Source organism: Colletotrichum godetiae (assembly GCF_030913485.1).
Source record: "Colletotrichum godetiae strain CBS 193.32 chromosome Unknown BDP55scaffold_1, whole genome shotgun sequence".
NCBI classification, from domain to species: Eukaryota; Fungi; Ascomycota; class Sordariomycetes; order Glomerellales; family Glomerellaceae; genus Colletotrichum; species Colletotrichum godetiae.
In genome coordinates this window covers 2,103,757-2,126,231 of record NW_026851249.1, presented here as the reverse complement: position 1 = coordinate 2,126,231, position 22,475 = coordinate 2,103,757, and the positions used below count along the sequence as shown (strand labels likewise).

General features: G+C 53.2%; 3 protein-coding genes across 3 annotated transcripts; all 3 read left to right on the top strand.

Moving 5' to 3' along the window:
- Positions 1–1,814: 1,814 nt before the first annotated feature.
- Positions 1,815–3,649, top strand: BDP55DRAFT_539206 (malate synthase; the record flags this gene model as incomplete). The annotated part of the gene is made up of 5 exons (XM_060568012.1): positions 1,815–2,209; positions 2,253–2,823; positions 2,885–3,042; positions 3,102–3,344; positions 3,415–3,649. 5 exons carry the CDS (start codon positions 1,815–1,817, stop codon positions 3,647–3,649), a joined length of 1,602 nt encoding a protein of 533 aa, XP_060437187.1.
- Positions 3,650–6,094: 2,445 nt separating this feature from the next.
- Positions 6,095–6,659, top strand: BDP55DRAFT_641586 (uncharacterized protein). Its single transcript, XM_060573407.1, has 2 exons — positions 6,095–6,297; positions 6,408–6,659. Exons 1-2 carry the CDS (start codon positions 6,099–6,101, stop codon positions 6,512–6,514), a joined length of 306 nt encoding a protein of 101 aa, XP_060437186.1. The 5' UTR covers positions 6,095–6,098; the 3' UTR covers positions 6,515–6,659.
- Positions 6,660–20,880: 14,221 nt separating this feature from the next.
- BDP55DRAFT_538669 (uncharacterized protein) lies at positions 20,881–22,296 on the top strand (the record flags this gene model as incomplete). The annotated part of the gene is made up of 2 exons (XM_060567970.1): positions 20,881–22,098; positions 22,180–22,296. The coding sequence occupies 2 exons, from the start codon at positions 20,881–20,883 to the stop codon at positions 22,294–22,296; spliced, it is 1,335 nt and encodes a 444-aa protein (XP_060437185.1).
- Positions 22,297–22,475: the final 179 nt, after the last annotated feature.

The window sequence follows — 22,475 nt, the reverse complement described above, 5'->3', positions numbered from 1 at the left end:
AGACCTCGGCAGCTCGGTGAATCGGATCTAGATGTGAGCTTGAGCCACGGGTAAGGATCCCTGTGTCCCGCGTCATGAGAGCTCGGCAAGTGGAGAGAGAGTGAGAGAACATTGGTTCTCGAAGTGTGCTAAGGTAGAGTCGAGTGCCGATTTGGTGATATGAAGGTTGCTGTCGTTGGTCACCCAACAATGCTTCCATTCAAGATCCCGAGGAGGAGTTGATGCGCAGTAAGCTCACCTTTTCGAAGAAGAAATGCATCCGTATGTGGACCTGCGGCAGACCCTTATTCTTTTTTACCTTACCCCAGAGACGAGCTTCAATTGCGGGCCTCGCCTCCGTCGAGTATGGCTTTCGCCGGCGGCGACAGTGTATTTTTTCTTATCGCGACCGGACCCGACTTCGGCCTGGGGAACTGGGGTTCTTGGGTGGGTACGTTGGGACACGGGGGTTGAGAAAGCACGCAAGGCCTTGACTTGGGGAGAAAGAATTTACACATACTTGCTCGATAGCATCGAGTAAGCGATTCAGTTAAGTGAGACGGTTGAAGGAGTTTTGTTAACGATGGCGGAGATGGGCGCTTTAGAACTAGTGACCACCTCAGTGTTGCTGTCGATTTTCTCTGCAAGTCTTATCGCAATCTGACCCCACCATGCAATGCCCATGTCACTTTCAACCCAATAAGACATGCCAGAGGCATTGCCATGAGGTCACTGGGAAGCAAGGCTCCTTGAGGGAAAGCAGGTGCGCGTGGTGCTGCATGGTTCACTGCTTCTTCGGATTAGAACCCGAGCTCGACTGGCATGGAAATTAATGTACCTATGGAAGGCAAGGGCCATAGGCGGTACTTGCTATGGAGCAAACTGGATGAGCACATGCAAAGTCACTGTCCTGGCTGTAGTGTGTGTGTAGACTTGGAGGTTTCCCTTCGGCTTCTTTTGGAGGTCTGGTTTCACTCTTCCCCACACTTTCACAAGCGTCTGGCGTCTCCTTTGACGAACCTCCCTTTGTAACCCGATCTCCAACATCAACCACAACGCATGGACGTCTCTTTCGAGGCTTTCCCCTCTCCTCTTCTCCCCGCGGTCCGGCTCTGAAGCTCTCCTTCCACCCGAATCAGCCCGATCACTGCCGACTCGAGTAGGTATGGTCGTAACTTGCTAGCTGCTTCTGGGTCCCTGACTAAACATTGATGATACTGTGCCAGTACACAAGATGGCAAGGCGTATGGACCTTTCCCTTCGGCTACAATTCCGCCAATTTCGGTGTACCTCGGGTGGATCCCGACAGGTTCCCCTTGGTCCCTCTTTTTGCCTCTTCCTCTCCTGGTCTGCTCGAGTAGGTATGCGCATGCATCATTCCTACCCTTGTCATGGATGGGCGCCGGCCAACCCCTCGCTCGACTCGTCTGTGCCGAGCTTGCGACGGCACTCGCCCATGTCCAACGCGCCGTCGGGAGCTGTATTCTTTAACAATTCCATGGTGCCTTGCATTCTTCGTCCTTTTACCAGCAAGCCTACTTCTTCCGTCTATTTCTTCCAGAACATCCAATCTCATACTTCCTCTACATCTTTCCCATCCCAATCCAATTGCTCTTGTTCTCCTTGAAAACTAAAGATACCCCGCGTGCTACGCTTACCATCACCGTCATCCTGTCTCAAGACGAAGCTTGTGCGCATTCCTCTAACACGTGAAAACCTTCCTGCGACAACCAACCTGCGTAGTCGCCGACCGGAAGATCCTACTATCAGTTGCGTACTACCGAACAGCAAACACCATCACCAAGTGTAGACATACACACATTTACACATACACAATGGCTACCACCGAAGCAATCCTTCAAGGCGTCAACGTCCTGGGCAATGTCACGGATGCCCAGCGCAAGATCCTCACCCCCGACGCCCTCGCCTTCCTCGCCCTGCTGCATCGCTCTTTCAATGCTACTCGCAAGTCACTGCTCGAGCGCCGCAAGCTCCGCCAGACCGAGCTTGACCGCGGCGTCTTGCCCGACTTCCTCCCCGAGACAAAGCACATCAGAGAGAACTCCACATGGAAAGGTGCCCCGCCGGCCCCTGGCCTGGTCGACCGTAGAGTAGAGATCACCGGCCCGACTGATCGCAAGATGGTCGTAAATGCTCTGAACTCAAATGTCTGGACTTACATGGCTGATTTCGAGGGTGAGTCTGAGCCACATCGGAAACATACCCAACCGTAATGGAACACTGTACTGACAATCCTATATTACAGACTCGAGCGCGCCAACATGGGAGAACATGGTCAACGGCCAAGTGAACCTGTACGACGCCAACCGCCGCAAGGTCGACTTCAAGCAGGGTTCCAAGGAATACAAGCTCCGCACCGACCGTACTCTACCCACTCTGATTGTCCGACCTCGCGGCTGGCACTTGGAGGAGAAGCATGTTACCGTTGACGGCGAGCCCATCTCTGGTTCCCTCTTCGATTTCGGCCTCTACTTCTACCATAATGCCCGCCAGACTATCGATATCGGCATTGGCCCGTACTTCTACCTCCCCAAGATGGAGTCTCACCTCGAGGCCCGCCTGTGGAACGACGCCTTCAACCTGGCTCAGGACTACGTCGGTGTCCCCCGCGGCACCATTCGCGGAACCGTCCTGATCGAGACTATTCTGGCTGCGTTTGAGATGGACGAGATCATTTACGAGCTGAGAGACCACAGCTCTGGCCTCAACTGCGGTCGCTGGGACTACATCTTCAGCACCATCAAGAAGTTCAGGAACAACTCCAACTTCGTCCTGCCCGACCGTAGCGCCGTCACCATGACGAGCCCCTTCATGGACGCCTACGTGAGTAACCCCGCGCCCTCCCGCGTGCTTGTATCGAGGAGAGACTAACCCTTGCCGCCAGGTCAAACTCCTCATCCAGACGTGCCACAAGAGAGGCGTTCACGCCATGGGCGGCATGGCTGCCCAGATCCCCATCAAGGACGACAAGGCCGCCAACGACAAGGCGATGGAAGGCGTCCGCGCCGACAAGCTGCGTGAAGTCCGCGCTGGTCACGACGGGTGAGTCTGCTGCCGTTCTGTTCTGTGCCATTGAATTAGCCACTAACACAATTTCAAAGCACCTGGGTCGCTCACCCTGCTCTGGCGGCCATTGCCTCTGAAATCTTCAACAAGAACATGCCCACGCCCAACCAGCTCTTTGTCCGTCGTGAGGATGTCAAGATTGGCCAGAACGACCTGTTGAACATGAACGTGCCGGGCAAGATTACCGAGGAGGGTATCAAGAAGAACCTCAACATTGGCCTCGGCTACATGGAGGCCTGGATCCGTGGCGTTGGCTGCGTTCCCATCAACTTCCTCATGTAAGTTCGCGTGCTACTAATCCCCCTCCCCATTCAAAAAAATCAGAGAAAACTCACACGTCGCGTGTAGGGAGGATGCCGCCACCGCCGAGGTCTCTCGCTCTCAGCTCTGGCAATGGGTGAAGCACGGCGTGTCCACTGCCGAGGGCAAGAAGGTCGACAAGGCCTACGCCCTCAAGCTCCTCAAGGAGTCCGCCGATGAGCTCGCCAGCAAGGCGCCCAAGGGTAACAAGTACCACCTCGCCGCGCAGTACTTTGCCGGCCAGGTTACTGGTGAAGATTATGCTGATTTCCTGACCACGTAAGTCTACCACCATTGCCACCACCACCACATCTCGCTCCTCGTCGGGGCTTTTCCTTTGCGCCCCGCGGCTTTTACCACTCGGTGATTGTTATCAAAGACTAAAGGTACTAACTTGACCAATAGTCTGCTGTACGATGAGATTACCGCCGTCGGCAGCGCACGCCCCGCTTCCAAGTTGTAGGTCAGGGAAGCTAGTCGATAGCTCGCTTCCGAAGCGAAGGAGGTCAGCGCAATGTCACGCGTAATGGATCTTGTGTCTGATGCCTCTGGCGGGATGAATATCAGGGACGTTTGAAGTGCTGTTTCACCGAACGGGTTGGGTCTCGGGGCAAAGGCATGATTTGGGTTGAAAATTTTGCCGGTTGAGATTTGGAAACTTGCCTTCATGTATTGAGGCTATGAATGTAAGAATGAATGAGATTGAAAATCGATTCTTATTTGATGAGTCACACACCCCCTCCATGCCACCATTACTTACGCCGTATCGTGACTTTCGGTTGATTTCGCACAGAAGGTCTCGGAGTTCTCCAGAGTCTACACGTCAACGATGGCGATAATGCGAGATGGTGGGCTTGGATAACGGATAAGAAGCACTGTTCGGTGTGCCTGAACCTGGACCTAGATCCGTGGCTTGACATACTCGCAATGAGTCAGGTTCGAGGCAAGGAAAGGCCGCAACCGAGATGTTGATGTCCGAAATATCATTGGTCCCAAGATTGTGCTCGTGAATCACCTGGCTCACAGCCACTTTCTTCCATTTTTGAACGCAGTCCCCGATTCGGCGAGACACGACTTCGAATATGGAATCTCGTCGTAGGATACAGTCGACTTTACGGAGAATGCTACCCGCATCAAGGGCCTCCGTCGTTGTTCTTCTCGACAGGGGTCTGTCCACGAAACCCACAGTTTGATCTTTTCTTCTTTTGCCTTACCCCTCCCAGGCCGTTGCTCATCGTATATGAAAACATGTACTTGCCGATGTATCGATAAATCCGGAGAACTGCTGGGCTGTGCGTTGTAAGGGGCGTGGGAGGTCTAAGCTGTGTCTAGATGGTCCACTTGCCGAGGGTTAGGGAAAAGAAGAAACGTGGGAGGCTTTTGATCTTGATGGTCGGGGCGGGGGCGGACCCTTCATGCAGGTTCATTGGAGATTCCAGCTCGCTTCGTGGGTCGAGGGGTGAGGGAAAGCCATCTCTTCGACGTCAATGACGTCTTACACATTGCAGTTGTTGTACTTGTGGTTGAAGTGGGTGCGCTGGGAAGTTTTGGAACCCCCACCTAGGGCAGATGTGGGATGTTTGACACTTCAACGGAGACGGAGGAAATGTGATGGAATAAAGAAACGTGTGAAGCAGCGCGGCTGGCTGTCGATGTTTGACATCTCTTATGGAGTCCTCTAGGGGCGGGCCGCGATGGTGCGGCGCGGTAAAGGGTGAAGGGATGGGAGTGGGAGAGGGGGGTATGGCCTTCTTGCTGGTTGGCTTGATCGCGAGCATGGCATAGTACGCACCTCTGAAGCCCCTCTGAAGCATAAGATGAATAATTCGCTTCCCTCCGGAGTCCGGTGTTGTCTATCATATCGACATGTCATAACTGGGTGTTTCAGCGGCATCTAGATAGTCGGGCAGATGTGCTGCTCAAATGTGGATACCGCGATGTTGTTGGGGCGGAGCGGGCCGTCGATGATGAGTGCATAAACTCAAAGACAACCTCGCCCTATCGCATCGTAGTTCAGGAAAGAAAGAGGGAGATGAAGGTCGACCACAGTCGGAAGGGTTCGTCTTTGCCGCCACTAACAGAGGGTATCAGTATCAGGTTCCGGAGGGACGGTTTGGCCGGTAGGGCAGATTCCTTTTCCCAGCTCCCGATTTGAGTCGGCTGACCCGTCGCCGCCATCAGAAATGGGAAACAAAGTCTGGATCTCGGGATGGAGGGAGTCTGGGCCACGTCGGACTGGAAAAGGCGCGCGATATCGGATCGCCGGCGTGAAGGATGGCGGTGATGCGCTTATTGGTTGGAAGTCGGCTTTCGCATCATGTACCCGGATTTGGGAATATGTTGAGTTGTTCCTTTGGCTGAGCAGTTTCTTATGCTTTGATCGGCCACCGAGATTCGGTGTGACTAGGATCGTCACGAAGAATTGTGATCAGTCGTTTTCTTCGTTTGTAAGATGACGAACGAGTAGGCTTACAAAAGTGATGATTCAATGATGGTTGGTCTCCCCTCTGAAACCCGCACCGGACGCTACTTGACGCCTATGTGGGATCTTCTGCTGGTTCCAAGGAAGGAGAGTGTGTCTTGGAACCTGGTCATTTAGGTGTTGGTAAAGTGTAAAGGTTTCTTTTACCTCGGCAACGCCCCTTCTCCTTCCAACTTTCATCATATATGATGGATTAGGGAAGTCACGAGATGGTATGGCGGGCCGGGAAAGGACGCCGGCGTCGGGCGATATGATGATTGGAAAAGAGTCTCATGTTGACCGACGAAATCCTACTTCCCGGAAAGAAAGTGGAAGGTGTCTCGAGCGTACCTTAATCTCACTTTCTGTCTCTGATCTGAACGCCACGATGTTCGCTAAGCAAGAAGACGACAGAGGGACGTTGGCTGGGGCCCCCACTGAGGTCGACCAATACATACCCACAAGGCAGAGTACGTTCATGAAAAGAAACCCTGCAATTGCTGTCTTGATTTGTTTGCCGCTCGTATGGGACTTGAGAAGATGTCCACCCCCGCCACGTTGATTAGATTAATGAGAACAGACATCAGGCGAACGGACAAGAGATCCTTGTCGAGCCTCTACCCTGGCCTGTCAGGGCAATTGTCCGACGGGAAGGCCTTGTCTTTCTTACCGACGGACGTGTTTTGAGCCGCAGGTATCATCAGAGGCGTACTTATCCTCAACGTACAAAATAGGTGACGTCTAGAGTATCACATCGGGAGTAATCGCCGAGACATCATGTATGAATTATCCGTAAATCAGATTGCACTCCCAAAAAGGATGTCCATCTTCGTATAAGTCGACTGTCTTACAGATGAGTTAGTAAGCGGCGTACGTGCAGCAAGGAGAGGCACTGCTGCCGACCTTCTCCGTGATCGCTCGTCGCAAGTGATACTTTGACTTGACGAGTACGAATAAGTCATTAAGTGTCCTTCATTGGCGGTGGCCAATCCCCTGTCCCCCCTAGCCGGCTAGCTAATCAGATCGTTGGGAACCCTGTAGCCGGTGAGCGAAAGAAGAAATATGGGCTTTCCGACGAGGGCTCAGTCGGTATCCATTCAACTGAATCGAATATGCCTTGCTTTTCGACGGGAGGCGAAGAATCCGCGAAGCTGGGTATGCAAGGAACAGTGCTTAAAGTTGAGAATGAGACTGAAAAGATTGCGCCTCGGAAATCTGTAGTTTTGACCACTGATTGAAGTATCGTGATTTCTTCTTGCGAGGGGGAAAAAGACCTGGTTGATGTTTATCCATTAACTTGACCAACACCTCCCTCACCCTTAACCCTTTGTGTGTTACTCACCGCTTCTGGTAAGGCCCCATCACCTGAGATGTCGAAAAATGATAGATTGAGTGGATTTGAGACTGGCGGCGGATCTCTTGCAGTTGATAATGCCGTGTAAAGTTGTCTTTGAGTCTTCACAAAAGCAATTCTGCGTCTCAGGCACTATCTTGGCCGATGACAATATCAAAAGGCGGCGTCATTATACGAACATCGATTTAGGTACCAACCGACGAAGCAACATCGTAGAACAATGGCTTCAGATATTTGACGGTGTTGGTTCGATGGATGTGGTATCTGAAACAACGGAGGTTGCCATCGACCTTTACACCTCAATGGACTATTGTCGGTTGGCCTCGTGAGGTTACCCTATTGATGCTCTAGTATGGCAGCAGCAGCAGCAGCAGCAGCAGCAGCGACATACCCAGGGAAAAGTCTTGGAAGACTGCGCCATTGAGGCGCCTGTGACAAGTTGGTATCAATTTGTATTCTGTCGTGTGCAGACTTATCCAGCTACGGAGGTCACTTGATCTCAAGATAACTGGATGTACTTTACTGAACCTAAGTCATACAAGAGCTGAATCTGGAACCTGAGGCTAATGGAAGAGGCCATCTCTGCACTTGATGTGTAGCCTCTTGCCTTGGTATGTGTTCCCTCGGGAGTGATCTTGCAAGACATGTGTTCGCGAGTTGACGACCATCGTGGACTAGATGCACGTATTCTTGACGAGGCAAAATTATCTTCCCTGCGTGAAAGATTTTGAGCAATAGCGCCAAAGGGCAGGCCAAAAGACCAAAATATGGATGTTCAAGAAGGTCAAGCATCTTGTCTGGAAGGGGCCGGACCAGAGGCTCGAGATCACGAGGCGCATATTATGACAGTAGAATCAAAACCCATCTCGGGTAGCAAAGGGGTCAGAACGCCTAGCAAATAGAATTACCGTAAACGGTATGCTTATCCGCTAGGTACTTTTGTTTCAAGAGGTTGAGCTTTCTTGAGTCTGTGTGGTTATCGAGAAGCCCCGAGGGCGCAAGGCGCAGTGGGACTTACGAGAGCTGCGTCTAGCTTCCTCGGATAGTGATAATAGGCTTAGATGAGCATATTTCACAGAGTTTCAGGCATATGCTGTTATTTCATTCGAAAGGTGGGCTGTTGTGTCATGCAAGGCCAACAGTCACATGACTTCGTTAGAAAGATGGAATGGGAGAGATACCTCACCGACTTGTTAGACAATCATGCATACAGGGCGAAGCCTTTCGAAGTAGACTCTGAAGGTGAAGCATAGCATGTCGGGTAACGTGAGGTCTCAAGACGAAAGAACGGGCTGGTGAGTGGAAGCCTCCATTGATCCGTGTCTATGACAATATGGTCCGACGAACGTTTGAAGGTGAAGGTATCAACAGATATGGATAGCCATTTAGCTAAACAGAAATTCGGGGCTTGTAACAAGGACGAGATTTGAGTCAAAAGAATCACGCAAAAGGTAGTAATCTGTTCGATCCTTCAGTTACTTGCAAGCTCATTAATTTGGTAAATCATGCTGGGTGGAGTTAAGGTAACTATAGCAGTGTTGGATCCCTAGACAAGCAAATAATATCCATCTATTTTCTATCTTTTGACTGGATCATCACAAGCTAGGGGACCATTCTGATAATTGGGTGATGAGACCACCTTGTAGAGTCCATGTGAGAGGCTGCTATGCCAGAGACACATTGCTCCAAGTCCAACATTGCTCGTTCGTGACGAGCCTGATACCTGCAAAGACTGACCGTGGTAGAGAATAGTTGAGAAAAGCTCTGAGTGTTCAAATCTCTCTAATTCTATGCTGAAATTGAGGCAACTTTATGAGTGGAAAAGTCGCATAGAGCATATTCGCCAAACTGGTTCGCACGGGAAAGCCGTGGCTAAGGTCCTTGGCAATAAACTTCGACAGGACAGATTGGAGGTAGATAGGGCTGAAGGGTAGTAATGCCATCTTAGCTGCATCAAAGTTTTCGGGCGCATTTCATAGGGAATCGCCAGATTTGCGGCGCAACAAAGTAGGTTTGAGGTCTGACGGCTGCCACGATTGCGGCGGCAGCGCCGTTGGGTTGGTGGCGTTCGTGCGAAGCTTGCGTCTAATTTGTCTCTCATTTTCTCTGTGTATCATGGTGCAGACCACTTGAGATATGACGAGGGCCTCTCGCTTGCAGAGACTGTTGTCGACGTATGTGGTAGAGTTGACCATGCCATTTTACACTTGGTGACTGGCACGAATGGATATAACAGTGTTGAATAGCATCGTCAGAGAGGCGATTCTGATTAGGGCAACAAGGGAGAGGTGTGAGCAGTTGAGATCCGCATTGGGTAATTCTCCGATGGACAGGCACGGGAAGGTAAAGTAGATAGTCTTTGATGGGCCAGACAATCAGGGCAAAGCAAGGGAGGTCAGGTCGTTGGTCCTAAAGGGATTGAACAAGGTCGAAACATGTACGGGCGGCCTGAGAGACCTGGAATGGGCGATGACAGACGGAATGGGGTGGATCAAGGCGAAGCTGGCGGAGCGGTTCGGGTAGTCTGGTGGAGTGTAAAAGGGAAAAGCCGTTGCTGCGTTGGGCCAAGTTTGACGAAAGCAAACGATCCACGGGTAGTTCCTGTAAGGTATGGTTGTTGTTGGTCGTTGGTTACCATATGGTAGGCGAGGAAGCCCGTGATTCATTGCGTTTTGCCTGAGGCGCCCACTCAACCCGACAGCTGGGTCACTAGCGGAGTTGGCCCGGGAAAGGTGCAACCTCAAGATGAGATGGCAGGCGGCCGCCGCAGCACGGGGCGTCAAGAGGCGTCGGATCCTCGAGGGGTCCAATGGCTCGGGTCGAGTGGCTTGCTTCAGTGTCTGCTCTCCGGAAAGTGACAGCCTAATGTCAGAACCACCTCTTTTCTGTCTAAGGCAAGAAGACCTATTTAGTCCGGCCTAACGGTAGCCTCTCTTGGTAAGGTACGACGGGGAGTGAGAAGCGGGGGGGGCCTCGGGTAATGGGCTATTCACTCCTGGTGCGGGCGTCCCTTTTGGAAGGTCAGAAAGGCGCGGGTGAAAAACGGTACTAGACTATGGATCATCAGTTAAAACGCAACAAGTACGGGAAAGCATTGGTTGATGTGGGCGAAGGATTCGGGTGGCCGGGACCGGACCCTGAGATGGGCAGCTTTGCCATGTAAAAAGTCTCTGTGAAGTGGTTGCCCACAAATGCCAAATTGCCCAGCGTCAGTGCGGCGTACCGAGTCATAGAAGCCGGAGGTTTGTGCGTTTAAGGAGGTTGGCCTCCTTTTTTGTTCAATGAGATAATTACGGATGCTTGTGGTGAGTATGGTGAATTAATGATGGAAGGGTAAGATAGAGAGAAAGACAGAGAGGAAACGCAAACAAACATGATGGAAGCCAAGGTGAGGAGACATTGAGGAGGCCTTTGCCTGCCCCAGACATGGCGCCAGGTTACCCGTGAAAGATCAAAGAAGGAGCTCCTGCCATAGGTGTTGCTGCACCGGGAGTGGGCCGGGATTTCCCATGCTCGGATTTAGAGTTGAAGCCATGACTCCTGGTTCGTCTGGAATGCCCCACAGGCACGCCCATGGCCCCTTCCACCTTTGGCTCTCTCCACTTACACTACTTACAGCCTTTGGTGTGGTAGTGGGCACTGAGTGGTGCCTTCCGTGCTTGCTTCCATCTGTTGGGTACGAAGTACGTAGCACTTCGTGCCTTATGTAAGACGGGTACGAACCTGTCCAATCCAATGGGACAAACTGAGGAAGTTGGAGGACGAGGATTGTCTCCTTCCCCTGCACGCTGCCATTCTGGGCGCTGCTGCCCATCCTTGCAGACCACTACTCCGTATGTTCAGGTTGGCCTCGACCTTCGTCAAACAGTTGCTCGAGACGCGACTTGTTCTGTTTCTTTTCACCTCCCTGCCTGTGCCTCATCGGCGGAGAAAACGCCTCCTGGGTTGAACCACCTCCAACATGATGGCACTTTTGCATCAATGGCTTGTTGACCGTTGCAGCCTCGACCAAACTCTCGGATCTCGATTCCATCCGCCTGGATACCTAGTGTACCCTGGCAAGTCTGGCTTTCAGTCGCCCCCAACTCAACTCTATCAAGCCTCCCACGACCATTCTTGAGCTTGTTCTGCCCTCCACTTTGTGAGACGCATCGACTGGCCACCACATCCATGTGACACCAAGCAGGAAGTTGGGAACCTCGTTGTCAAAGAACCACCTCCGCCTCGGCTAGTTAATACTACACGCACTACGGAGTACTGTGTATTACTCCACGCCATAATTGTCCGGGGAGGGGTTAGTCAGCCCTCTATCACGAATCAACTCTCATGGCAGTCAGGTTGTCCGTCTGTTGACTTATTACGGATACTGCGCGCCAAGATCTCAGACGTTCAATATGACAATCTCGTTCCCGATCTCGTCCGTCCCGCCCGGGTCTGGTCAAGCGTCACGATTTGCTGCAGCTGAAAGAAGTCCGCCGCTCAACCAGTAATCACCTGCCACTACCCGACGGCCCTGGTCTGTCGCACTCGCCGATAACTCGCAGCAAATATTGCAGCTGCTGTTCCAAGCTACCAGCTGTACACCACCTTGCCCATCGTCTTTTGCCAGCCCGGTCGAGACCCCCGGCTTTCCGGTAACGCAGGCTACGTCCTATCACAAATCACACCTCGCGTGCTGACCTGGTCTGCATCCTGTTTTCGATACCAACCCACTCGCTTCTGCCATCCGGCCACGGCCTTGCCTTATCACTGGCTATTATTCAGACGAATGCCGCTCAACCAGGTTGTCACGGAGCTAGCCCAGAAGCCATCCCGTTCGACCCCTGAAAAACGCCATCCTTGGGCACGGTCTATCAGGCGTCCTTGGTGGCGTTGATCCTCCACCCGCGAAGCCGAACCGCCTCCCAGGCGCCGCATCTTATTCTGCGTCTGGGGCCTGCCACTCTGCGGGAGACTTTTGTGTGAGAAACGACCTACCTACATGGCCCGCCGTCCATCTCTCTCTTTGTTGCGGCCGAAAACAGCCTGAACGGCTGTCTGTCATACCAGAAAACATTTCTAGTTGTCAACAAGCGTCCACATCACCCATCAGCCAGTTTTCTATGCGCGTCGACACGCAGGGGGAATGAAACGTCCAATACACAGTATTCATAGGTACGGATACAATAACCAAACGAGGACGATTCAATGGGTGCCCGAAAGGTCGGAAACCCTCTCATGGCATCCCCTGTCCGTGGCAGCTGGGAACCGCCATACGTCCGTATCCTTGGTGGGTGGTTGCCTACAGGTCAATGGCACCTCTGTCAGACCCCTTCAATTGGATGCGCCCACGCCCGAGTTGAAGCGTCTAAATCACGCCCGCTTGGGTGTCCTCGTTTCTACGATGTAGCACCTGTCGTACAGACGCCTCTCAGTAGCAGTCGAAAACACACAAAGGATCAAGACCATGAAACTGGTTTCGTAGCCGTCACGAGTTTGGGGGGGGGGGGGGGGGGGGGGTTAATTTTTTTTATACCAAACTCCAGGTCATATGGATCACAGCCTTGGTCTACGGAGTTCCTAGATCTCTGCGCCTTGGACGACCAACACTAAGTGCCTGAAAGACCCATAGCATATCACAACGCCCGTTCTAGATTAGTCGGGTGAGCGACGCAAGTCTCAATTTCCCGCTTCATTCCCCGAATACGCCGTCTGTTCGAGGTTGCCGGCTGACAAGTCGATCCGAGAGACTGGTCCGAGCAATCACCATTCGAATTTCTAGATGCTGTCCCGCAGACCTGCACATCATCCCAAACCACTTTTGCCTACTTTCAGAAAACGAAGAATTCGACAGCTTCGAAGGCTTTGGGCTACCCAATTGCCATATCGAGGGCGACTGCCACAGGTCTCACATTTTCTTTTCGTTTCTCAACCACTGTGGAGCGGTGAGGCATCAGCTAGAAGGTACTTCCAAGCAGCTCTTGGAGGCTCAGCCAAAGTAAACTCTCGCGGGATAAGGGGCTGGCTCATCGACCTGGCACACTAGGTACTACTCCAAGCGAGAAAATAGACCTCTTGGACGCGGCGCCCATCGCGGAGCGGCTGGTGGCGGATGGATTCCGCAGACTAGTACACTGCGAAAGTGATAGGGATCATTAGCCTCAAGGCTCACGGTCATAACGATCAGCTTGGTCTCAGAGATGGTGTGGCTCTTTAATGAGAAACGAAACCCTACCTCTTGAGCTACGACGGCCAAGAAGCTGTCAGTATGGCTTTGCAGCCTTGTCGATCTGCATAGAACCCACCAAAGGTAGTGTTTCAGGCTCGACGCGTTGGCGTCAAATGATGGCATCAGATCATGGAACTCCGCCTTCCGATATCCTTGATGCGACAACAGGCTCTTCGGGAATCGCAGGTGGGAGCTAGCTAGTGTAAACAGCAGTTTTCCATCTCGCCGGGAACCCGTTCGTGCCCAACCTTCAGCTTTGTGGGTGACCCATCGACTATAATGTGCGGAAGATGAAGCGCGGCTTTGGCCTCATTGGTCATCTCACCCGTCCATCCCGTTCAGCATTCTGTCCAACTGGCATCCGAGTCTGGGTTACACAAGATGGGGCACCAGACCGACGTAGCAAGATGGTTCGGTCCTTGTAGGTAGAAGGATTCCCAGGATCAGTCAACATCAGCATCACGCTAAAATTGGAAACAATACAGATATATGGATTGTAACATCGGTTTTGAAGACGCGATTAAATTGAAGTTCAACCAGTGCCGGCTTTCGCGGTGATCGTCACATGTACGGAGTACGGATACACAACCTAATATGAGGATGCCTAGCAGGCAATTCTCACGTCTCGTCAAAAATTCCCGAATAAAGTCAAGGCGATAGTCCGGCTCAAGACTTAGTACGGTTTAGGACTAGACTTCGAATACGTGACTTGCAATGGTTGATAATCTACTAGCTCGATGAGACGTGGGGAGTTGAGCATGGAGAGGGTGAGAGGAAAGCGTGAAAAGCACGCGGCGCCGTGGCAGCCCCAGTGCGGAACTGACACCCTGCACATGCAACCCCCGCTTCCCTCCCGTCTGGGAGAGCAGTGCGACTGGGAAGTTGGTCCAGGGATAATGCATGAGCCTGCCTTGCACAACCCACTGGCGCCACGGCGCGCGCGCGGAAGACTAGGACGAGTGAGAATCCCGATGACAGTGAGATATTGACGCCTCCCGCCTTGGATCTACGGTAACATCGACGAGGTTTTATAGCTTCTTATGGGGCATGCGAGATGATGGCATACAGCGCGCCGGACGATGCTCAAGCACGAGGAAAGACCTGGAAGAGATTAGCAACATCGTCCTCAACCAAATGGTCTCGGAAGAGCGACTCCTGCATCAAATAACACAAACGACTTGAGGAGCAACCCCTGCATACTGGGCGACGGGCTGCAGGCATAATCTGAGCCTCGAGCCCTGGCTGGTGACTGGTCAACTCGCTTTCAGACCGACCGCGGCACAGTTAAGGTATGGACTGTCGGTTGGTGTAGGCCCGAAGCATGCATCGAATGGACCGCTTACGCAACCTCCTTCTTTGTTCTCGAGACGCTGCCTAGTGGAGTGCGTGATGCGTCGTAGGTATCTTCAAAACAAGACCATCACACAAATTTGCTCGGAACGAAAGCATCTCGATAGAATCATTCTCGACTGGCACAACGAGATGAGGTCTCGCCCTGTCATGCCCTCTACAATAGTCACAGACGCGTATAAACGCTGCTCCCCCTTCCGCTGGCATCGTGGCACCGTGGCATATCCTTCAAGATGCTAAGCTGTATGCGTTCCCATGCAGCCGGACCATGCAGTAGCGGCGCACTTAGCAATCGGCTAGTGGATACACCTGGAAGAGAGGCTAGTGGAGCGAGACACGGCTGGACCCAGTGCAAGGAGATTCCTGGACGCAGCAAATGGAGCGCAGCACTCGCATCTTCGAAAGTGTTGCAGTGAAGGGCTTCAGCTGAGGGGTGTGGCGGTCTGGGACGCAATGGGCGGTCACCCTCTGGCTCAGAGAAATCGACGGATTGACCTAGGAAGCCAAGCCGAAAGAAAGAAGAACAAGAAATTTCGACAGACAAGCGACGACCACATTCTGGGAGAGAAGCTTGATGCATGCCGAGTCCAAGGGCAGACAGGGAGACAACAGCCTGGCCCAGCGCAGCACAGCACAGTAACCAATAACCAGCATATGAGGTCAGTTATGTGTGGGCGAGACAAGCTCGAGCAAATTTGGCGGCAGGCAACGAATGTCGGGAGAAAATTCATCGAAAAAAAAGAAGTAAGGAAGTGGTGAGGTTGTAAGGATTGTGACCGAAAGTCTAGACCGACAATCCCATAGCTCAGCCTACCTCTGGTATCCGAACTCTTTCTTTTTCCCACTTTGGCAAATGAAGACATCGTCTGTGCCAATCGGCAGTCGTTGAAGAGATATTCATAGCTACCTGATTCCTCAACTGGATACGGTACGGATACAGACTCCAAGCAGCACATGAGAGACTACTGCGCAACTTGGACCCTATATCACACGCGGCGGGTGCATAGAGCACATCGCGCGTCGTGTCATCGCGGTGCAAAGATTGAAAAAGTTGCAGCCCGCAGCGGGTGAGCGGGCTTGACAACCTGTCATGGACGCATGTACAATGGCCACGAGCCATTGCGCCCAGATCAGATGGCACCGTGCCGGACTGGGGGCTTGTAAGAATTGTCCGAGCTCTGGATCAGGAACGGAACTGTGGATCATTTTCGACTCTTGGGAACGGCGAACTTGCAAACCATCAAAAACTAAACGGACAGCGATCCGGCTTTATTCCTCTGCGCGGCACAACGAGTGGGCACTGGGCAGGCAGTGTTGGCAAACAAGCCCGGTACCCTGGCGCGAGCGCCATAAGAGATTCTTATATGTTTGGCACAGAGCCGGGGGCTCGAGGCAAGGATGCTTTTGGACAGGGTTGTTGCTAGAGCTCATCCCCGGCACGTTGGCGGGGGATTCGAGTGACCACGGCTTCATTCAAGGTACGGATACGGACTCACAGATACGGAGTCTCTGACAAGACCCATATTATCTTCCGTGCCGGTCTGCTCGGTGCTGGTCAATAATTAAGTGTCTGTAGACACCTCCCAGGTATTGGTAGGTCAGGTCACTTGGGCCTGGGCTGGGATTGCCTGTAATGGAGATGTATGGGGGGTTGTCACACGGCACGAACCTATTTGACCAGTCGGAATGTCCTGCTACTGACAACTGTGTGCGCAAGCTTCCTCCATCATGGAGACTAGACCCCAGGAGCGATGGGCCTGCACGAGCTACTCGTTGAAGCCCAGCAGATAATAGATCATCAGGTACGACGCCCTCCATGTCCTGCCCCCCTCCCTCTCTGCAAATGGATGAAAGGGAGACTTCACCCTCATGTCACGCGCCCTGAATACCTACCATAAGCAAGCAAGCCACTGGGCTGCGATGTCGAAACTGGAGGGACGCTGGACCATCAACATGTAAAGCACATTCGTACATCCGAGCACCAGAGTTTGGATGATCATCTCACGTTGGTCCCAGCCGCACGGACGATCTTCAGCGTCCCAGACTCCATAACCGCGTCTCAACGGCGCCCTTCCCCGGGGGCCCCTTCGTGGCCATCTGCAAGAGGCACAGATGGCATTTTGAAGACGTGCCTGGGCGTTCACCTTGCCAAGCGCAGCAAGGTTCATCGTCCGTCATGTCAATTCATACCGTCTCTTCTAGTGGTGGGGGCTCACGGGGGGCTTCGCATATGGGGTTGTAGCCCATCGATAAGTCGTTGAGATCGTGGCGGACAAGCATCTGGAGTCTCTACTTGCCGTCAAGATGGCCCTCATCGGGTAACACGCTATTAAGCTAGGTATGCGCGCGCACACACACACACACAAAGAAAAGCTCATTCATTCAGTCGGGAACCAGTAAGCATTGCATGAATTCTGGGGGTGGGAAGGGGGGAGGGCAGAGGGATGCTAACGGGAGAGCAACGCCGCAGTACAGATAGGCATCTGTTGGAGGCGAGCATCAACCATTGATCTCAAGTGGTATTCTGGTGGAGGGAATAAAAGGGTTGAGCTGATGCAGGACCAGGGTTTGAGCTAGCCCCGAGAAAGATGAGCGAGCACACAGTCTCGAGTACTCGAACCACACCCCCTAGCGGTGTCCGAGCTCTTTCACCCCAAAGAGAGAGAGAGAGAGAGAGAGTGTGTGTGTGTGTGTGAGGAAGACAGACAGACAGACGGACGCACGCTATTCGTACACACCCGACCCGACCCAACACTGGACTGGGCTGACTCTACCCTTGTTCGAAGCAGAAAAGCACATACGTACCGTACTATACTCTGGCGAACTCGCACAGGCACCACGCTCCTTGGATGGTCGCGCGCCCGGAGACAATAGCTCAGGGTGGAGCCTTGTAATAACATGGGCCCAAAGTGCGAATAAGCTGGAGGAGGTCCGCCGGAACAGCAATAACAGGGTGGGTTGTGCTGAATCCTGACCGTAGCTGACGGGTACTTCCCCAGCTCTCACCAGCTCACAACTCGGCACGAGGGTACAGCTACCGCGCATTTCATCGCTCCTGCGCAAGCTGCGCAAGCTGCGCAAAAGGGACAGGTCACCCGGCAGATAGAGTGGAGGGGAGTCTCCCTGCCGAGATCAAGAACACTTCTGGCGAGCGACATGACGTTTGGACGAGAATCGCGATTCCTGACCAAACGAACGCGACGTCGTCGCGATTCCGCGAACCGTGGGTCCGTCCCGCAAGGCCGACGTCAGTGCCAATCTCCAGCAGATCATCCCAAGTCTAGCGGTTCCCGGGGGAGAGGGTAAGAACGAGAAAGGTTTGGCTGAAGCAAGTCGTCTTGAAAGGACGGGTCCAAGCATTACGTCGCTTGGACAAAAGAGACTAACCTCGCTATCCTTAATCTGGCCCGTCGCGGGATGGGGTGTGGGTGAGCAAGGACCAGAAGCAGATGCCAGCAAGCAATCCAAAGCTTCCAAGCAAGTAGACAGGGCAAGAAAAGCACATGCGACTCGTTGTTGCTCGACTTGGAAAGAAGCCAATCTCAGGGGGCAAAGAATACGGGACCCAAGTGTCTGGTGCTGGTGCAAGGATGGGGATGGGATAGGATGGGATGGAGTGCGGTTTGGGGACTCTCACCTGCGCAGCAACGGAGTAAGAGCCAGACAGAGAGACGGGCCAGACAGGGTTCCAGCCTCTAGCCCAGTAGCCTCCCCGTTTCTCTGTATCTCGTCCTCTTTCAGTTTATCGCCCTCATTCACTTCAGTTGCCAGTGTCTCTCTGGTTTCTGTCTCTCCGTCTCGGGGCTCTGTCTCTCAATTTCACTGCCTCTCCCGCCCTGGCTACTTGGTACCTGGAAACATCTCCAAAGCATACCTACATCATCCTTCGTCTCTCCTTCGCTCACGCCGCCAATTGCTTCTTTCATCGTTTCTTTTCCGGCTGGCAGGTTGGCCCCCCTTCCTCTCCTCTCCTCCTCTCCTCCCCACCCCCTGACCTCGTTGAAATGGCCAACTGAATGATGACAGACCTGGCTGGAACACACAACTTCTCACTCCCAATCGCCATTCCCAATCCAGCTCGGGCTTCTAGGCCTACGACCACGCCCACGCCCCTGGATCGAGTACCTTTCTGTTTCTCTGCCCGCTCATCTCCTCTCACACCCTCCCCCCCTTCTTGTCCTCACACCTCTTCGTCTGTGTGCTTCCCCAAAGCAAGGAGCCTCGCCCGCTCCTGATACCTATTTGATCCACGCCAGCAAGAGAGGCTGTCTCCGGTCATGCTCATCCATCAATGAGGTAGGTATCAACCTTTAATCTCCATAGAGAAGAGAGCGAGAGAGCCAGCCAGCGGCTACCTTTGAGCAACCGCACCCCCTTCTTCAGGAGCCCCAAGCTCACCCGTCTCGGCAGCCTGCTTGTTTTTCCGCCTTGGACCTTAAACGCCCAGACCTTGTTGTCCCAAGCCCGAGGAGGGACAGTCAAAAGACGCCACTGTTACCCTTCTCCAAGGCAGGGAAAGACTCTACAGTCCTTTCTTGAGGTACCTCAACTATCTCACTACCTACCTACCTTACAGACAAACTGAGTGACTGAGTGACTGGCTACTGCTCTCCTCTCCTGCATCTTGATTCTTCTTCCGGCTGGGACTCGACGAATGTCGGGCGGGTACGGACTGGCACAGAGACAACAGAGAGAAGAGAGAGACAGGCTCTTCGGAGAGACACTGACGAGGAGAGAAAAGCACGAGTTTTTGTCACATCTCTCATCCTGCTTCTTTCTCTCACTCTCACACACTATCTCGAGACCGACCGCCTCTACTCCCTTTTGGCTCACCAGACATTCCAACAAGTCACTCTTATTGCAGCTAGCAGCATAACAGAGGGATCAGGAGCAGCAGACAGGACGGGACGAGACGGTTCAACACGAGCGTCCATTTGTCTGTCCATTCTGGCCGTGTTGTAGGGCAGGCGCTACTCCGTACCTCATCGACCATCTCTCCTGGATTGTCAGACACATAGCCCACCCCCGGTACTTGGAGCTGAGGCGCCCAGGGTCCTCCGGTAGCATTTGGTGTTGGACTTACCCATTCACAAGCCCCCTTCAGCCCTCCCGAGCTAGAGGGCTGGCTGGCTTTGACCTAAGCGCACCTGGCCTAGTGTCCCAAGTCCAAGTCCCGCACCATCAACGAGCTACATATATTCGACAGCCGCCTCTCCACACTGGCAAGGTAGACGGGACTGGACTGGCAACTAAGGTGATCGACGCACGATAACTCCTTTCGACATCTCGCTCGAAGGATAGCTTAAAAACCTGCACACAAAGCCTCCTTTCGACCCCGTCCGCCGGGCCTGCCATCTATTTACTCCGAACCCAATCCACCTTTTCCATCAAGCCTTACTCCCAGGGCAGCGTTCCTCTCCTCATCCTAGGGCCTGACTATCAGTACCATACTTGTATACCTGACACTACCCTTCCTGGTTATCTACCTATCCACCTTACCTACCTACCTACCTGGGCTATCTGAGCAGTCCTTCTCTCGTCAGCTTTGTCTAGTCTTGTCTTGTCTTGCCTTCTTCTCTCATTCCTGCCCCCAAGCCCAAAGTCACGACATTCCACCACCCACCTGATTTTGGACATCTGATTGCGCCGTGTTGGACTGTCACCGGTCATCGTCGTTGTCGAATCCAGTAGCGGCGGCATCCTCTCGTCTGTGGCATTCCTAAACACCGCGTTGAAGTTCCAGCTTTTTTCAGCTCCGACGCCGCATCCCTAGGACGGTCTCCGCCAACAGCAGTTGCTTCCGAGCTGTACAGAGAAGGAGATTAAGAGAGAGAAGAAGAAAAGGAGACCCAAGTGCCTTCTTCTGCTTGACATCCGCTGCGCCCTGCCGTCAAGGTTGGTAGCTCAGTCACGTCACCTCAGACTCTGTACTCCCGCTCCTGCTGCTCCTGCCGCTCCAGCTCCACCGATCTTCCGGCCAGGCACAAAGTACCGACAAAAGTCTGCCTGCTGGATTAGTCCGCCCAGCAGCAACGATCCAAAAACACCTAGTCCAAAAAGCAAGAGCTTGCCCGTGGCAGGAAAGAACGAGGAGGATTCGAAAAATCACCAAAACTCCAGACACCACAACCCCCACCCAAAATGGCAATGGAGACTTCTTCGAGCTTCACAGCTCGAAGACAAGCAACACAGGCGTTGCCCCCCTTTCATCTTCCGTCGACAAACCAAGATATACCGAGTATGAGTAGACATTCTCATCAGTACCCCTTCAGCTTTCACAATCAGCCTCTGCAGTCGCCATCATCGTGGCAAGCCCCCGCGATGGCTACGCCGTCGGCTCCCTCCTCTTCCTCCGCTGCCTCAAATACTCAACATTCTCCTCTAACCGCCAGCTCTGGTCTAACATCGCCTTCAGGAGTGCCAGGTGAAGGGCTTAGCCCGCTCTCTTCCGGTGTCAATACCACGAGCTCCCAGAGCTCCTACTATCCTGGAGGAAACGGCCACGGATCATGGCCTACGCCTTCGAGTTCATACCAGCTTAGTTCTGGGACACCTCAGGGGCTCGTCCAGACTTCTCAGTATGCCTCCCGCGGAAGCACCTACGATCAGCAATCCCCAATGTCCTACTCTCGCACTTCGCAATCACCCGCAACCGGCGAGGGCCTTCCTCCACCACCGTACGGGCAAACGCATCAGTCCTTCCAGGCCTACTCTCACGGAGGAGCGGGATCTACACCAGTCAGTTTGCCGTCTCAGGGCCCACCAACGCCCCAGGGTGGCATCCTTGGATCTCACGGCGCTGTCTCGACGCAACCTCCAACGCCCGGCGGTCTGCATTCCCACATTGATTCCTACCAATCTCGACCACCAGCGACTCCCGGCTACTACTCGACATCCTCTGCCCCCCAGCAGCCGTTCAATAGCTACCAACAATCCCACACCTCGCCCACCGCTCCCTCTCCAACAACTTCAGCGGGCCCCGGGAGAGGCCTTGCCGCTCTACAACACCCTTCCGCGATGGCACCTCCTGGCTCTTACCGCTACTCTGGTTATCATGTTCCATCGATGGGAGGACCGATCATGTCTAACCTTACTTCTCCTGGGCACCAAATGTCACTCGTCAACGGTATGGGCGTCCCCGGCGGTTATGGAGCGCACCATCTTGCACCATCAATGTACGGCCACACCCACGGGGGGCAGCCCAACCCGCAAGCCGAACGGCCTTTCAAGTGCGACCAGTGCCCACAGTCCTTCAACCGAAACCACGATCTGAAGAGACACAAGAGAATCCACCTCGCAGTTAAGCCCTTCCCCTGCAACTTTTGCGACAAGAGCTTTTCTCGCAAGGACGCCTTGAAGGTAAGCCATCAACATCTCAAGAAACACTTGCACTGCAAACTCCTGCTTTAGCAAAACAACAAAAGCTTACCAATATCGCAGAGACATCGTCTAGTCAAAGGGTGTGGTTCCAAGGAGGGTGATGGTCAAAACGAGAACGGGCGACGCTCCTCGCAAGATCACTCTGACGACGGAACTCCTCCACTCAAGCGAGAGTAGATGGTCATAGAGTGCCTTTCACGACCTTCAATATTCGACGATGCTTTGTTAATCACACGGCCTACATCACCCATGGTCTTTGGCACATCCCGACAGGGTCATCATCTACTCAGGTAGCCACATGTCAACTTGGCTTTCGACCGCGATGACAATGCCTTCGTACATGAAACTATCGAAAC

Bases quoted from the DNA above. Each gene is read 5' to 3' on its own strand.
- BDP55DRAFT_641586 (XM_060573407.1), top strand. From the start codon at position 6,099: ATGATGATTGGAAAAGAGTCTCATGTTGACCGACGAAATCCTACTTCC. The intron at 6,298-6,407 runs GTACGTTCATGA...TAATGAGAACAG, and splicing joins ATACATACCCACAAGGCAGA to ACATCAGGCGAACGGACAAG.